Source organism: Mobula birostris, chromosome 3 (assembly GCF_030028105.1).
Source record: "Mobula birostris isolate sMobBir1 chromosome 3, sMobBir1.hap1, whole genome shotgun sequence".
Classification (NCBI taxonomy): Eukaryota; Metazoa; Chordata; class Chondrichthyes; order Myliobatiformes; family Myliobatidae; genus Mobula; species Mobula birostris.
In genome coordinates this window covers 187,211,055-187,229,204 of record NC_092372.1, presented here as the reverse complement: position 1 = coordinate 187,229,204, position 18,150 = coordinate 187,211,055, and the positions used below count along the sequence as shown (strand labels likewise).

The following is an 18,150-nucleotide window of genomic DNA, read 5'->3' as shown; positions in this document are numbered from 1 at the left end:
AGGGACAGAGGGAGAAAAAGGAGAGTGAGAGAAAGAATGTGTGCATAAAAATGAGTAACAGATGGGGTACAAGGGGGAGGTGGGGCCTTAGCGGAAGTTAAGAAGTCGATGTTCATGCCATCAGGTTGGAGGCTACCCAGACGGAATATAAGGTGTTGTTCCTCCAACCTGAGTGTGGCTTCATCTTTACAGTAGAGGAGGCCGTGGATAGACATGTCAGAATGGGAATGGGATGTGGAATTAAAATGTGTGGCCACTGGGAGATCCTGCTTTCTCTGGCGGACAGAGCGTAAATGTTCAGCAAAGCGGTCTCCCACTCTGCGTCGGGTCTCGCCAATATATAAAGGGCCACATCAGGAGCACCGGACGCAGTATATCACCCCAGTCGACTCACAGGTGAAGTGTTGCCTCACCTGGAAGGACTGTTTGGGGCCCTGAATGGTGGTAAGGGAGGAAGTGTAAGGGCATGTGTAGCACTTGTTCTGCTTACACGGATAAGTGCCAGGAGGGAGATCAGTGGGGAGGGATGGGGGGGCGAATGGACAAGGGAGTTGTGTAGGGAGTGATCCCTGTGGAATGCAGAGAGAGAGAGGGAGGGAAAGATGTGCTTAGTGGTGGGATCCCGTTGGAGGTGGCGGAAGTTACGGAGAATAATATATTGGACCCGGAGGCTGGTGGGGTGGTAGGTGAGGACCAGGGGAACCCTATTCCTAGTGGGGTGGCGAGAGGATGGAGTGAGAGCAGATGTACGTGAAATGGGGGAGATGCGTTTAAGAGCAGAGTTGATAGTGGAGGAAGGGAAGCCCCTTTCTTTATAAAAGGAAGACATCTCCCTCGTCCTAGAGTGAAAAGCCTCATCCTGAGAGCAGATGTGGCGGAGACGGAGGAATTGCGAGAAGGGGATGGCGTTTTTGCAAGAGACAGGGTGAGAAGAGGAATAGTCCAGATAGCTGTGAGAGAAGAGGAATAGTCCAGATAGCTGTGAGAGAAGAGGAATAGTCCAGATAGCTGTGAGGAAGAGGGAGTTGCTTTGGGCCCCTGTTTGCAACTGGATAGATATGGCTGAAATGAGACAAGGGAAGTCTTAGTCTGCTATGTGTTGGAACAGAATGGCTTAAACAAAAGCTTTACATAACTATTTGGAGTGCCACGGTAGCGAAGCGGTTAGCGGGACACTATTACAGCTCGAGGCCTTGGAGGTCTGAGTTCAATTCTGGTGCCCTCTAAGAAAGTTCGTATGTTTTCCCTGTGTGTGTATGTGTCTCCCCCAGGTGTTTTGGTTTCCACACACTGTCGGAAGGCGTGCTGCTTAGTAGGTTAATTTATCATTGTAAATTGTCCTGTGATTAGGCTAAGGCTAAATTGGTGGTTTGTTGGATGGCGTGGCTCATTGGGCCGGTGGGGTCTCTTCTGTGCTGCACTTCTAAATAGATAAATGAGAATTTCAGGAATTTTGGACAATGAATTGGGGGACAGCAACATTTTCTGGAAATGTAAACCATGGGCATAGTTTTCAAGACCTCAGAAATCAAACAGCTTTATGGAGAGAGGGATGATGACTCATTTTAAAAAGCAAGGACAATAATTGAGTTGAAAGATCCATCGACAACACTAACTAAAGTAACAGCCACAGGGAATATTAACTGATCAGTGATTTGAGGGGAATAGCATGAATGGGGCTTGAAATTGGTCTGACTGGATAAGTAAGTCTGGACTAGGGATGGCTTAGGAGCTGGTGACAAATGGAATAGAAGTGATGGAGGCCACTGAACATTGATATTAATTTCTCTGATGAGCCGTCCATCAGATACTCACTATTGAGAATAACAGTGAAAACAAGGGAAGGAGAATTAAGGCCACTCAACACTGGAATACATTGATGCAGTTAAAAACTTTGATTTGCGCTATTTTTCTCCATCTTTCCTAAATGCCTTGTATCTAGGTTTATCAGTCCTTCCCTACTTTGAATAGGTCCTGGATATTGGCACAGAAGGTTTGTTCAATGTAAGCGCATGCACATACAGCTCATCAATTTTACTATGACTCAGTAATAATAATAGGTTGTTTAGCATTCAGGGTGTATCCCCAGGAATGAGACATTAATGGAATAAACCTCAAAAGGAGCTGTCACAGCTTTATATGCTAAGTAGGATATAAAGAGAGAAAAACATTAATATAGAAACATAGAAAATAGGAACAAGTGTAGTTCTTTGCACCTGGTTCATCGTTCAACATATTCATGGCTGATTGTCCACTTTGATACCCAGTTTCTGCCTTCCTAAACCCCCACCAAACCACACCCATGATCTGTGTAGCATTTAAGAAATATATCTATGACTTCGGACGTGGAAATATTTAATAGCTTGGCCTCTATTCTGTGGATGCAAATTGCACAGGTTCACTTCCCTCTGGCTGAAGAATTTTATCTTTCCATTTTCAAATCTTTTTATTAATATATAGTCTTCTACTGCTATAAAATACAGAAATTCAACAAATTTGTATATATATATAATTAATAAAACTGAAGGAAAAAACATATGCTAATGAAAAATTTTTTATAAAAGAAAAAGGAGAAAAGAGAACTCCAGCTAACTAAAAAAAAAACCCACTAACTATAAAACAAAAAAAAGAGGGGGAAAAAACCCATTAGGAACCAACCCCCAGAGCAATACATCTTAAATCAACAAAAAAGAAAACAACAACCGCCAAATCACATTTATACAACATAAAATTGGCAGGAAACCATGTAAATTGATTCAAATTAAATGATAATATTTAGCAAAAGAGCCCCACCTTCTTTCAAAATCAAATCGGAGATCAAAGTTCTATTTCTAATTTTTTCCAAACGAAGACAAAACATTACTTGGGAAAACCATTAAGTTAGTGTAGGAGCAGAGGTGTCTTTCCACCTCAATAAAATCTTCTTGCCAACAATGTAACAAATGCAATTACATGTTGGTTTGAAAATGAAATACCCTGAATATGATGCGGAACTATTCCAAATAGAACGGTCAATGTGTTAGGTTGTAAATTAATTTCTTATTTAGAAATTGTAGAAAATAAAGATTTCCAAAAAGATTTCAACGAGGGACATGACCAGAACATATGTGACAAAGTATCTACTTCATTTTTGTACCTATCACAGTAATTATCTATATTAGGGAATATTTTGGATAGCCTCTCCTTTGTTAAATAATAGCAGTGAACAATTTTAAACTGAATTAAACAATGATTGGCACATATCAAAGAAGAATTAACCATCAACCAAAACTTGTGACCAGTCTTCATTAACAAAAGTCTTATTAAGTTCTCTCACCCAATCTTGTTTAATCTGTAGTGAGAGGTTATCTTTTTGTAGTAAAAATAAATTATAAATTCTACCAATGGAACCTCTCACTAAGGGATTCATATTCAAAATAGTGTCCAACAAATCAGATTCTTGCATATATGGAAACATAGAAACACATTTTTGTGAAGAATGTCTAACCTGTAACTATTGCAAGTAATGTGTGTGAGAGAGAGAATATTTACTAAACTCTTCAAAAGACATCAATTGACCATCACTAAATAAATCTGCAAAAGAACAAATCCCCTTATTTCTCCATAAAAGAAAGATGGGATCAGTAATTGAAGGTTTAAATAGCAAATTTCGAAATACAGGACTGGACAATTTAAATTGTTTGAAATTAAAAGAGTTGCGAAACTGAAACCAAATCCGTAAGGACTGTTTAATAACAGGGTAGAAATTTAAATTAGAAATTTTAGCAAGTTGTATAGGTAATGGAGCTCCTTAATAGTGAAGTTAAATAAAATTGATTAATAGTTTAAATTCTAAATCAATCCAAGCTGGTTTTTGGTTCTTAGCAAGCCAATATAACCAAAAACATAATTGTCGAGTATTAACAGCCCAATAATACAATCTTAAATTAGGTAGCGCGAGTCCACCTTTTTTAGATTTTTGTAACTGAAACTTATTAACTCTTGTTTTTTTTTTATTATTCCAAATAAAGAACAAAATAGTAGAATCAATTTGATCAAAAAATTTTTTAGTTAGAAAGATAGGTATATTTTGAAAAATATATAAAATTCTAGGTAAAATCATCATTTTCACGGCATGAATATGACCTATTAAAGAAAGTGTAAGAGAATTCCATCTAGAAAATAATTGTTTCATAGAGTCCAATAAGGGAACTACATTAGCTTTATAAAGATCTTTATATTTTTTTGTAATGATAATACCCAAATATTTAAAAGAATTCACAATTCTAAATGAAATATCCTTATATATAAAAACAGGAACATTTAAAGGGAACAATTCACTTTTATTTAAATTAAGTTTATATCCTAAAAATTTTCCAAAATCATTTAATAATTCCAAAAGATTAGGAATAGATTCTTCAGGATTCAAGATATAAACCAAAAGATCATCTGCATAAAGAAAAATCTTATGTATGGTCCCATTTATAGAAATACCATGAATATCTTTAGCTTCACGAATTGTTATAGCCAAAGGCTCCAATGTGAGATTAAATAATAAAGGACTTAATGGACACCCTTGTTGAGTACCTCGTGGAAGTAAAAAAAAAAGAGACCTAAGATTAATAGTAATGACGGTAGCGATAGGGTTCTTATAGATCATTTGAATCCACTTATTAAAATTATTAACAAAGCCAAATCTCTCTAATACATTAAACAAATAAGTCCATTCAACTCTATCAAATGCCTTTTCTGCATCCAGAGAAATAACACATTGGGGTGTTTTGGATAATAGTGAATATATAATATTCATCAATCTCCGAACATTAGAAAGAGAGTAACGACCTCTAGTAAAGCCTGTTTGATCCATAGAGATAATTTTAGATAAAATGTTTTCCAAATGGTTAGCGATTATCTTGGAAAGAATTTTAGCATCCACATTTAATAGTGATATAGGTTTATAGATGAGCATTCAGTAGGATATTTATCTTTCTTAAGGATTAAAGAAGCAGAAGCTTCATAAAAAGAAAGTAAATTACCTTTCTCAAAAGATTCATGAAATATTCCAAAAGGTATGGAGAAAGTAATTTTCTAAATTTTTTGTAAAATCCTACGGAATAACCATCGAGTCCAGGAGCTTTACCTGATTGCGTGGACCATATAGCTTTCTGAATTCCATGCTCAACAATTGGAGCGTCAAGGGTCTGTTGATCTTCAGCAGTAATTTGAGGAAATTTAATCTTATATGAAAAAGCTTTCATTTTAGAGGGATCTGCTGGAAACTGAGATTTATAAAGATTAGAATAAAAATCCTGAAAGATATTATTAATATCATCATAATTACTTACTATATCTCCATTATCTTTACGAATCTTTAAAATTTGTCTTTTAACTTTAGCAGCCCTTATTTGGGAAGCTAATAGCCTATTATTTTTATCCCCAAAAATATAAAACTGACTTTTTAATTTAAGCAAATATCCTTCAATAGGATAAGTTAATAATAAATTATATTGTGATTGTAGTTCCACTCTTAAACAATTCAATGTTTGGAAAGATTGCGTTGAGATTATCTAATTCTTTAATTTGTTTCGCAATTTTATCTAATTCTATTTTTGTCTGTTTCTTCAACATAGCTAAATAAGAAATAATCTGACCATGTAAATAAGCTTTTAACGTATCCCAAGTTACTAACTTTGAAACGTTTCCTGTATTTTTTCAATAAACTCAACAAAATCTGAACTTTGTAACAAATGTTCTGGAAAATGCCAAGGTGGTCTTGTAGAAACAACATCTTTCAAATCAAATATTAAATTTAAAGGAGCATGATCAGAAATAACAATTGCATCATATTCACATTGCTGAAGATTAAGTAAGAGTCGAGGGTCAGCTATAAAATAGTCGATTCTCGAATATTTATTATGAACATGTGAAAAAAAGGAATATTCTCTATCAGTAGGATGCATGTGTCTCCAGACTTCAATTAAACCATAATCAATTAAAAAGGAATTAATAAGTGATGCAGAATGAGTAAGAAGTTGATGTCTAGATGATGATTTATCTAACAAGGGATTTCAGCAAATATTAAAATCTCCACCCATTAATAACATATACTTATTTAAATCAGGTAATAGAGCAAAAATATCTTTAAAAAATGAAGGATCATCAGTATTTGGTCCATATATATTAACCAAAACCACTTTCTTATTATAAATGGTTCCTTTAACAATCAAAAATCTACCATTAATATAAGATATAATATCCTCCTGATTAAAGAAAATATTGGAATCAATAAAAATGGAAACACCCCTAATCTTACTTTGAGAGTTTGCGTGAATCTGAGGGTCCTTCCAAAATTTAAAAAATCGATTGTTATCACATAACGTGACATGTGTCTCTTGTACAAAAATTATATCGGGTTGGAATCGATTAATAATTTTAAATGTTTTCTTACGCTTAATAGGATCCAACTTAAAACATTTAACTGTTTAACTAACATATGAAACTTTATATCTAAAGAAAACAGTTAAACACATGTCAGGATAAAGAAATTTTAAGCCTCATAATGATATGTATAAAGCGAGGAGAACGGGGGCTAAGCACACAGTCTTATGGTATACCTGTGCCAATCAAGATTGTGGAGGAGATGTTGCCAATCTGAACTAAGTGAGGAAATCGAGGATCCAATTGCACAAGGAAGTATTGAGGCCAAGGTGTTGAAGCTTATTGATTAGTTTTGAGGGCTTGATAGTATTGAATGCTGAGCTATAGTCAATAAAGACCATCCTAATGTATGCATCTTTGCTGTCCAAAGTGTTCTGAGAGGTTGAGGAATGTGTGCACTGTAGTGTAGTCCTAAATGGTGTAGCAATATATTCAGAGAATCTAAGAAAAATAGTTTATTCAAGTAGTAGTAAACAATAGAAATGGAGTATGTGTGCATTGCAGGTTTGTCACAAGAGCAGCTATTTGGCATCTTTCCAAGAAATGTTTCAGTTATTTATTTGGAGAGCACAGTCCACACGCTGATGATAATTAGTCAGTCTTCACTCTTATTTATACTACAATACTGATAAGATGATCCTGAATCAAATCAGTTTCTATTTATTATCTTAAATATATCTTTGTTCTTAAAAAAAAAATTGTTTAGAATTTCTTTAATACAAATTGTTTTCCATTGTCTTGGTATCTATTTCGAAGTGGAATGCATCATCTCAGTTTCCTCTCATGTTGGAAAAGGTTTCCAGTAGTTATCTAGCACAGAAACAGGCCCTTCAGCCCAATTCATCTGTGATGACCACAATGCCTTCCCTAGCTAGTTCCACTTATCTGTATTACACCAATGTCCCTGTAAATCTTTCCTTTTCATATGTCTGTCCAGCTGTTTTCTAAATGCTGTAAATTTCCTCTCTTCTATCACTTTATTTGGCAGTTCATTCCATATATATAGCACACTTTGATCCACAGGTCTTTTTTTGACCTCACGATTTTATAAATTTCTACTAGGTCACTCCTTGTCCTCTTTTACTCGAGGGAAACCATTCCCAGTCTATACAGTCTCCTTATAACTTGAGCCCTCAAGCCCTGGCAACATCCTTGTGAAATCTTTTCTGCACGTTCACAGGTTTAATCACTATCTCTTTATAGTCTGGCGTATTGAACGCCACACACTCTATCCCAGGTGCAGTCTCGGCAACATCCTAACAGCTGTAACATGACATCTCAACCCTTGTACTCAAAGCCCTATCTGATGAAAGTAAGCATGTCATATGTCACATGTCACTTTCATTCTTTTTCTTGTCCAGTGAAAAAATGTATAATTAGCTTGCATACATTGTGTAAAATCAGTAAAGTCACAGTGAAATTAAGTTACTCTGTAAAGCTTTGGTCACCAGATTTTAAAAAAGAAGCATGTGATACCATAAGCGAGTACATAATATGAATTTATGGGGTTGTTGCCCAGTGTGGTTATGAGAGCAGCTTATCTGGGGTAATTTTCTATGAAATATAAGTGATCTGAGGAGTTAACTATTTGGATAGTATATGGTATAGTCTAAAGGTTTGTGTGAACTGTTGAGTACACTTAGACCCACTTAATACTGAGGATGTGTTCCTCGGAGGTGGAGCACTTTGTAAATCAGTACTATGCAGGGTCATTATAACTTCACATAAATAGACATGTGTGCCTGATTTATATTAAAAAAATCAAACCTGTTATATGATAGAGTACAGTAATTCGTGGAGTAACAAACACATAAATAGGCCTAACCTGTACATCAGTGGAGCAGCAACACATCGCAGTAGCAGCAGAGGGAAACGGGTGGTGGTTACATATTAGAGGGTCAGACTATGGTCCTCCTTTAACTTTGGATTCTTCAAGTAGGCGGCGAGATTTCACTGCCTTTTCTTAAGTTTCCTTTCATGATACAGTTCTCAGTAGCAGGAAATCATATTGAGAACACCTCTCTTTGCCTTATTGCTTCGCTCCCAGGCAGGGTCATTCTCGATGAACTGGTCCATGATTTGTGTGATTGTGGTGATGCTAGTGCTGAGGAATTTTCTGATGAGGTTTCTTGCTGGTGTTTCCTCTTCTCAGTCAGTGTCCTCAGATTCACCCAGGATGCATTGCTCTGCCAGTTCTTGAAGCTCCTGGGCTGTCCTGCTGTCTGCACTAGCCACTTCACCAGCTATGTATGCCATGGAGGTTATCAGTCTATCAAACCAGCCTCTGCTGGCTGTGAATGTTACTGACATCTTCTTCTTGAATATGATTGAAGGTGCTTCTTGCCTTTTCCGTTGTTATTAGTTGGCTTAGGGGCAGGTTTTGTTGTTTTCATCCACCTATATATTTATACTTTCCATTTTTTCAAGCAAATAGCTTCTTGACCAAGCTACCTTAGTTGATTATACTTTGAGGTTGTCATTGCAGAGCTTTTATCTTGTCTGCATTTTTTTATAATTGTTCTGATCATTGATGTAGCCAATTTCAATGAGGTGCCAACATCAACTTGATGCTCACTAGCTTCCAAATGTTGTATCGCTTGCAGTTTCACATCCATGCGAATGCTTTTCCTAGGCGTATTAGATGTGCTACCCTCACTGGAAGTTGCAGGTTGTTTTCCAGACATTATGGGTGAATAAACTGGAATAAATTGGCGAGGGAGCAAGATCATTTACACATGCAGTTGGAGGCAGAGCATGAACTGAAAGTTGATTGGCTGTGAGTAGCTCAGAGCGTATGTAAAGTGCTGTCATTGGCTGATTAAATGTTTACTGTAATGGAAGCTGCTCTTGAGCAGACTTGAATGAATTTTTGTCATTAAAAAAGATTTCAATAAAGAATTGAATAACCGTATTGTAACAAGTCAGTGCTATGCCGGGTAGCATTTTGCGGGGTCTATGAGTGTATTTCCAGCATTTTTTGTTATTTCAGACTTTTGACGTGTAATATTTTGCTTTGGGATTTTGGGTGTACTTTTCATTGTCTTAAAAAGTACAATGTCTCATAATTCAATTTTTCTGTGCAGGTGGGCATGCATGTTACCTTTGCTCCATTGATTAATGATGTAGAATTTTATAGTTTGCTTTAAACTTACTATTAAGTTTGAGAACATATTAACCAATTTCATTGTTGCAAGAGAATGGTAGGGGTGTGTTGTGTTTGTGGCCTGGTTACACAACATTGCTATTAATAAAAATGCTGGAGACGGGAGCGGTTCTGGGTTCATGGTTCTTTACTGGCAGAAACCGAACTCGGCACACACGTTCAGATCAATGTGCACCTAATAGCGCATGCAACGACATGTTACTAAAACATAAAGTAGTCCCTTATTATAATGTAGGCTATACGGTACACTCCTCCCCTTTTATTTTAATAGTGTATCAACTTTTTTTTAACTGGGGCATTATGCTAAACAAGTATGTTCACCTTTAACATACAAACGCCTGCCGTTTTTTACTTAGCAACTTAATAATATCAAATTATAACAAGCTTTTTTTTTACTTTTGGTCTCAGACCCATTTATAACTCAAGTCTCTGTAAGGGGAGAGGTCTTCTCTACATTGTTTGGCACTGAGGCAAATAGGTCTTCACTCTATTGTCTGGAATAAATTGAACAATCCACAAATTGGCATGTTCCAGCCATCATGAGTAGTCACCTCCATCTTGCAAAGATGATGAAAGCAAAATGAAATCCGTGAAAAGGTGAATGTTATTCTTAAAAAATATGTACAATCATCAAAACTAAGATGGCTTTGGAAAGTGTCTTCAGTTAGTGTGTTCTTCAGTCTGTCAATAAACTTGTTTGTTTTAATACAGGTTTCCATATAAAAGTCATGAACAGTTGACCTCTGAGCATAGGGAGTTAAGAAGATGTGCGCCTCCAACTTGCTAAGAGTTCTAGGCAGCAGATCGCCTTCATGTAATGAAGACTCCTCTGTGCAGCTTTCCTGGATATATACACATCTTTGTGCTATAACTTGTCTTCCTTACCCATATCTCATTTGTTCCAACTGAGTTAATTACACAGCCAATCTCTATTCTCCTGAGATTCCAAATAGATAGCCTGACCTTTATGATACCATCTCTTATCATAATATAACTTTCCATCTTCTATTCATGCTTCATATCTTTGTGCTGGTGATTCAGGAGTGCTGGGAAGATGCTCAAGAGAAGATGGAGATGCTGGTTTTTTCAGAGATTTAAGCTTATTGAGAGTTCGCAGATCTTCCCTTATCTGTTCATCTGTGAACAAGTAATTTAACTGCGCAGGTGCAGGTTTTTGTCTTTTGTCTGTAATTGGAACAGGGTCATTAGGTCTCCTCCTTAGTTTCCTAGTCATTATTGGCTTTACCACCATAGATCTCCTGTGAGTTCCATTGTTAGCCTCTCATTCTCAATCATCTTTTTCTTTTCTTCTAACTCAAATCTTTTTATCTTCAAATTCCTTCACTGCTACTTTTTTCTCTTTAATATAATTCCTTTCCATTTGTTCTGTCTCCAGTTGCAGAAAAAGCTCTGCATTTTGTATTCTTTCCTTGTATTGCTGATCTAGTTTCTTTATCCTTTTCTGATACTTCTGCAAAATACCTTCCTGTAACTGCTGTAGTTGTCTTTTGAGTGATGTCGATTTCTCCTGGTACATCTGCTCTTTTACTGCTAGGTAGTATTCATCATCCTGCTCATTGGCAATACCTGTCTCCGTTGCATCCTCTGTATCTTCATCCAAGTCCAGCCACGGATACTGCGTTCGTCCTCATTGTCGATGCTGTCTAGCAACAATGGGTGAGAGGAGAGCTGCGGACGTCTTCCCCGCTGAGCTGCCCTCCTTTGTTGACGCATCTAGTGCCTTGATGGTGTGCCAATCCAACTGGATATTCCTGAGCCATTCACGTCCCAGCCATGGTGGTCCTCCCATTATTCAGTACATAGAGGTTCAGCTGCTGTGTTTTGTCTCCATAGGTCACTGTCACTTTAATTTTACCTTTGGGACGCATTTTCTGTCCTGTGTAAGTCTTTAGCAGTAGGTTTGTTCGTTTTAGAGGTATGTGAGAAAACAGTCATTTGTAGTCATGTACAGAGATCACTGTTAAAGCTGAGTCTGTGTCCAACTCCATTTTCAGTCTCACGCCTGCCACTTGTGGAGTGATCCTTATTACTCTTCGATCATCTGTCTCTTTCATGCTGTGAAGTTGCAGACAAGACAATCCACTTTCGTCTGAGTCGTTTTCATCAGAACTGCTTTCTTCCATTTTGTGTACATTGTTGTGTTTTCCTTTCTGGGGTTTCTTGTTTCTCTGTATTTTGTCCTTTTTCTGTTGTTTACTAGCTTTGCATACTTTGCCAGTGTGGCCCTGTTTGCCACAGTTTCTGCATTCTTTGTCTTTAAACCTACGGTCATCAGGGTCATGTGACATGTTCCCACAACGGTAACATATTTTTCCTTCATTTCTGTTCAGTGACATTTTATTTGTAGCATATTCTAGAGATTTTTGTTCTATCTCTGAAGCACCCCGTGCTGCTGTTTCCGTTGATACTGCAATGTTCAGTGCCTTCTCTAATGTAAGGTCTTTTTCATCCAGGAGCTTCTTCTGTGTGGTTTCACAGTGCATGCTACACATTAACCTGTCCCTCAATGCGTCCGATAGACCGGCTCCAAATTGACAATGTTCTGATAATTTGCGCAATTCAGCATAATATTCAGAAAAGCTTTCAATTTTGCTCTGATTCCGTTTGTGAAATTAAAACCTTTCAGCAATGACCGGTGGTTTGGGGTTTAAATGCTGTTGGAGAGTGTCTACTATTTGCTTGAACATTTTGTCATCTGGCTTTTCAGGTCGAAACAAGCTCCGTAGCAGCCCGTATGTTTTTGCTCCCATAATACTGAGTAAGACGCTGGCTTTCTTTTCATCATTAACACAGTTAGCCTCACGATATAACTCCACTCTCGCAATGTAAGTTGCCCAGTGTTTGATGCCACTATCAAATGCTGTAATGATTCCAATCATCGCCATCTTTGTTTCGTTAATTTAGCCCCGTTTTCCCCTTGTTTTCTTTTTGACTTGCGTGTCCTTTTTGCTAGCGCCACAAGCGCACTCTGTCTAGATGTGTGAGTCGCTCCTTTTTATTTCCCTTCTGGGGCAGACAGACCTTCAGCCCCTGGGGGTCAGCACCGGCTGTGGTCTCGGCTGGACGTGCTGCAGCTCCTACTGTGTCTCTTGGTCTCCCATTGTTCCCGACCCCAGCTGTGCTCCGGCTCCCTTTCAGATTCGCGGCCTCGCTCTGCCTCCTTCTCCCGCTCCTTGGCTTGTTCCTTTCCTTGCGCTCTTCCTCCGAGTGTCATTATCAACTAAAACCCGGCGTTCCGATAAGATGTAGCTTCATTAACCTCGTCGCCAGTTTGTTGTGTATGTGACCTGGTTATACAATGATGCTACGAATAAAAATGCTGGAGACAGGAGCTAAGGTTCAACGTTCTATACCCGCTGAAACCGAACTTGGTACACACGTTCAGATCAATATGCGCCTAATAGTGCATGCAACAACATGTTACTAAAACATAAAGTAGTCCCTTATTATAATGTGGGCTATACGGTACAGGGTGCAATTAAATTTTTTTAACACAGTGATTGCTCAGGTCAATTATGATACTGAAACTGATCTCCAAGTGGGATTTATTTTATATGGGTAATGCAGATTTGAGTAATTAATTGCTTGGTTGTTTTGAGTAACCAGTTTAGAATGTTTTGCTATTATCAGAACCCAGCACAGGGAATGACTTCCCAACAAAATTTTGTATTTATCTTTCATTTTTCATGTTGTGCAGGCATATGAAATATTTTTCATTTACTCTTTACATTCTTGACAAATCATGACAAAGGTATGATTTAATTGAAGACAGATTGTGTATTTATTTCAAGTCTGGGAAACTACATTTTTATTTTTTGTTTGGAGTATTTAATAGATACTTTTATTTTTGCATTCAGTGTCACAAAACATTTCTGCCAAAAACATTCTGTTTTTATTGCTTTATACCATAAGTAGCTGTAGGAGCATAAGGTAGAAAAGAAAATACTCACCATTGGTTTACAGCTTGTTGAATTCAATGTGTAGCCTCATTCTCTAATGTATAATAAACTCTGCTTTCAGATTTGATTAAACTCAGTAGTTCAAGTATTGATTTCTTATCCAAAGATATTGGATTAAATCTCATATTTTAGATATTGAGAAATAATGTTAAATTGAATACAAAATGAGAGGTGGTAGGAGGGAAAAGATTTGATTTAGGGGGGTAAAAATATATAATGTTTTAACCATTTGATTCTTTAAGCAACCTGAACAATTTTACCATAATATATTATTGTGTGTGGTATAGTGGTTTGCATTTGTCTTCAGTGCCAAGATTGGTGACACATTTTATAAATTTATTTGCATGGTGCTCTAACTCTGCTAGTAATAACTTTAAAATTTGTTCTGCATTTCTAATTGAAAGAACAAGCTGCACATATGGTCCCATATAGAAAATAGCACGGCCAGTCATTTTGTATGGATTACCACTGCCTGTAATCACAATGTATGGCATACCATTAATGGGAACAGCAATGATTTACAAATGGAGTTGGACTGTTAACTATAATGTAATACCAAACAGGAACATGTCAGGAGGATACAGTCCTTTGGCTCATTTCATTCATATAAATTGTTTTTACTGGGGTCTCAGCAGAACAAGGATCTAGAAACGTTCTGAAATTTTCAAATCTATATTTAATCATTGATAATTTATGATATTCTTAATGTTACTCCTAGATGAACCCACAAGTCCCAGTGTTGATCATGAATCTGCTCACATTCCTGCATCAGCAGTAATTTCAGCTGGAGTCCCTGAAATTCTAAGAACAACAGCAATACCTTCCAGTCCTACCAAACCAGCCCCTTTTATTCGTCGCCAGTTATCACATGACCAAGGTGGGTGTTTACATGTGTAGTGTATTCTGGATCTGGAAAGTTCCAGCTTTTACAGGTACCGCACAGCATTACGGGTGGGTTGCCTTTCTAGAAAATGGTCCACATCATGATTTTCAGTAACACAGTTGCATCAAGAGATGAGAGTTGGGGAAAAAAATTATACTTTGTGTTTACTTGCATTATTTTTTTCTCCCACATTTTTTTTAGAAGCCATTAGAACATCTACTGATTCAAAGCCCAGTGGAAAAACTGAAAGATCAAAGTCATATGATGAAGGATTAGATAACTATAGAGAAGAAAAGTTGTAAGTCACTGATTAATAGAGGCAATGTTTTTTGCATTATAATTATAAAATTAATTGTACACTTAATTTGTCACTTAATAAAAACTGTTGTTTTCTACAGAAAATCAATGAAGCAAATGCCTAGCCTGAAAGGACTAAACAAGGTTTGAAATTTTTTTTAAATGCAAATTGCATTCTATCTCCTTTGTCCATTCTCACTTTCCCAGGGTGTTAAACTTGTAACAAATAATATTTTACACAAATGTTGAGAATGTAAATGTGAACTTTCCTGTTTAGGCTGATTTTCTTTATGGTTTTTAAAAAAATCAATTTACTTCACTGATTTACTTAATTTTCAAAATTATCATAACCAGAAAGGTACAACACAGGAACATGCCCTTCAGCCCGCAGTTTGTGTTGTACCTGTAATGATGCCAGTTTCCCACCATTCTCTGCCTATTAATGTGCTCTCTAAATGCCTCTTAAACATTGCTGAAATATCTGCTTCAACCACGTCACCTGGCAGCAAGTTCCAGGCACCTACCACTCTCTGTATTTATTTTTTAAAAAAGTGCCTGGTGGGGGGACTTCCGGGTCATCAAGGGAATGGCGGTGTAAGGAAAAGGTCTCTCGACAATAAAGAAGGTAAACTGCCCCATAATCGAACTTAGACAAATACTTAATATTGCATAACTATATTAATAAAAGGGGCAAGGATGATGTCTAAGAACAAGATTAAAAAGTCCGCTCCGAAGGCTGATAAACATAAAGAGACGCAGCAAGGCGACGGGCCTAGCTCCCCCACGGCAAGCCAGGACGGAGATAATGAGGGGGAATCGGTGACTCTGTCCTTGATTCTCGGAGAGATTCGCGAGTTCCGACAAGATAACAGCAAACAGCTGGAAGATATTAAAGGATAAATAGTAAAAACTAACTCGCGGATAGATGAAGCCGAAGCGAGGATTGTTGGAATTGAAGAGAAGCTACAAAACGCAGAGGAGGTGATAGCAGAAATGCTGAAGCTGCAAGACCAGCTCCAGTGGAAACTAATAGATCAAGAAGGCCGCTCGAGAAGGGAAAATGTGAGGATTTACGGAGTTCCCGAAGGAACTGAAGGTAAACCCGGATTGATGATTCCCTTCATGGAGAAGCTACTTAGAGAGAACCTTGATATACCGGCCGCAAAAGACCTACAGATAGAAAGAGCTCACCACGCGTTGGCACCACAGCCTCCAGCAGGCGCCCAGCCCAGATCGATTCTGGTCAGATTTCTCAGTTACAGAATGAAGGAAGAGGTGCTTAAAAGGGCATGGCAAAAGAAAGGTTTCATGTGGAACAACTGTAAAATCAGTTTAGACCACGACTACGCACTGGGGATTCTTGCCAGACGGAAGGAATATACGGAAACATGGAGAGTCCTGAAGGAAAACAACATCAGATTCCAGACCCTGTATCCAGCTCGGCTGAGAGTCTTTTACGACGAAGGGACAAAAACTTACGCTACGGTGGAGGAGGCAACATTGGACCTGGCGGACCGGGGACTACCTATTAAAGTTATCACCCAACCGGAGTCGCTACTGGAGAGGATTCGGCAGAAGTCGTGGCAGTTAGTGGGGCGAGGACGCTCCACTCGAACCAGAGTGTCAAACTACAAGGAAAAGCTGCAAATATTCAGACGGGAATGTACAGAGAACACAGATTAATTAAGAGAAATGACTGAAAAGAGTAAATTGGACTTAAAGGTAAAATGAAAACTGGTAACTGAAAATAAACTAGACGGAATAACTTGAATGATAGCAATATGGTCGAGACATAAATAGGAGAAAATTCTCTATGATTATTCAAACTGCTGAGGGCCCTCTAACACAGGGTGAAGATAGAGGTTATCCCTCTGAACTGAGGCGGGTCGGTGCTCAGGCCTCACTGTGGGAAGTCGGGAAAAATTTTCAAATGTTGCACGTTCAAAAATGTCTAGGGTGTGGTTATATGTCTTGGTTTACTGTTGAGAAGGGATTGCTTACTGTTTGATTAAAAAAGGAGAGTGTTTTTTTTTCTACTAGAGAAAAATGCAAACTGAATTGGTAAAAATAATTTCCTATAATGTTAATGGGGTTTTGAATCCAATTAAAAGAAATAAGATTATGCCTAAATTGAAAAAAGAGAGGGCACAAATAGCTTTCCTCCAGGAAACACATATGAGCCAATCTGAACATGGAAAATTAAAAAGAATGGGCTTTAAGCATGTATTTTATTCATCATATAAATTGAGTCACAAAAGAGGGGTAGCTAACTTAATATCAAGTACTCTTAATTATGAACATATTTCAGAGACTAGAGACAAAGAAGGACGGTTTGTAAAAATCACAGGAAGAATAGAAGGTACAGAAATAACATTGCTGAATGTTTATGCTCCTCCAGGTTGTGAATGGTCATTTTATAGACACATTTTTGACCTAATGGTCAGTTCTCAAGGGGTAGTAATTTGTGGAGGGGATTTTAATATTAGATTAAATCCTATATTAGATTCTTCAAGAATAGTTACTCAGAATAAACCTCTGACTCGGAAAGTGAATTCATTGATGGAGGAGTTGGGAATTATAGATGTCTGGAGGGAATTACACCCTACTAGTGAAGATTATACATATTACTCTTTCCCTCATTCAGCCTATTCAAGGATAGACTATTTCTTTATCTTTAATACAGATAGACTCAGGATAAAAAACTGTAATATTGCAACAATTGATCTGTCGGATCATAGCCCAGTCTCTATGTCTCTAATCCTGGAAAGGAAAATGAGGAAAACACTATGGAGGCTAAACTCACATATACTCAATAACCCGAAAGTAATGGAGAGATTAAGGGGAGAAATCAAAGAATATCTAGACCTTAATGACATGGGAGAAACATCACCAGTGATCTTATGGGATACATTGAAGGCTGTACTGAGAGGGAAAATTATTTCCATTACCACTCACATGAAAAAAATCAATGCACAAAAATTAGCAGACCTTCAAGGAAAATTAAAACAACTTCAAGTTGTAGATAGCAACAAAAGTAATTCAAATCGAAAACAGGAAATTAGGAAATTGCAGAAATTAGGAAATTGCAAAGTGAAATTGACGATATTTATACATTGGAAACTCAAAGAAATTTTCTTTACCTGAGACAAAAGAATAATGAAGTAGGAGGTAAATCAGCTAGATTATTAGCATATAAGTTACGAAAACAACAAGCAGACAATACAATTCATAAAATAAAGAATCCAAAGACAAAGCTTATGGAGAGTACAATAGGGAAAATTCAAGAGAGTTTTGAAACATATTATCGAGAGCTGTACTCCCAACCCCGGGCCCCCAATGAGCCCGATATAGACAGTGTATTGAATTTTTTAGATCTACCTAAACTTACAGATTTACAAAATGAAAGTTTA

At 37.3% G+C, this 18,150-nt stretch overlaps 1 protein-coding gene across 5 annotated transcripts in view; it reads left to right on the top strand.

Moving 5' to 3' along the window:
- Positions 1 to 18,150, top strand: part of LOC140195486 (rho GTPase-activating protein 21-like) — a 348,737-nt gene that overhangs the window by 270,610 nt on the left and 59,977 nt on the right. For all 5 annotated transcript variants that reach the window (XM_072253856.1, XM_072253852.1, XM_072253850.1 and 2 more), the window contains 3 exons: positions 14,279 to 14,437; positions 14,645 to 14,741; positions 14,842 to 14,884. In XM_072253856.1, the coding sequence (XP_072109957.1) occupies positions 14,279 to 14,437; positions 14,645 to 14,741; positions 14,842 to 14,884 (299 nt within the window). The remainder of the gene's footprint in view (positions 1 to 14,278; positions 14,438 to 14,644; positions 14,742 to 14,841; positions 14,885 to 18,150) is intronic.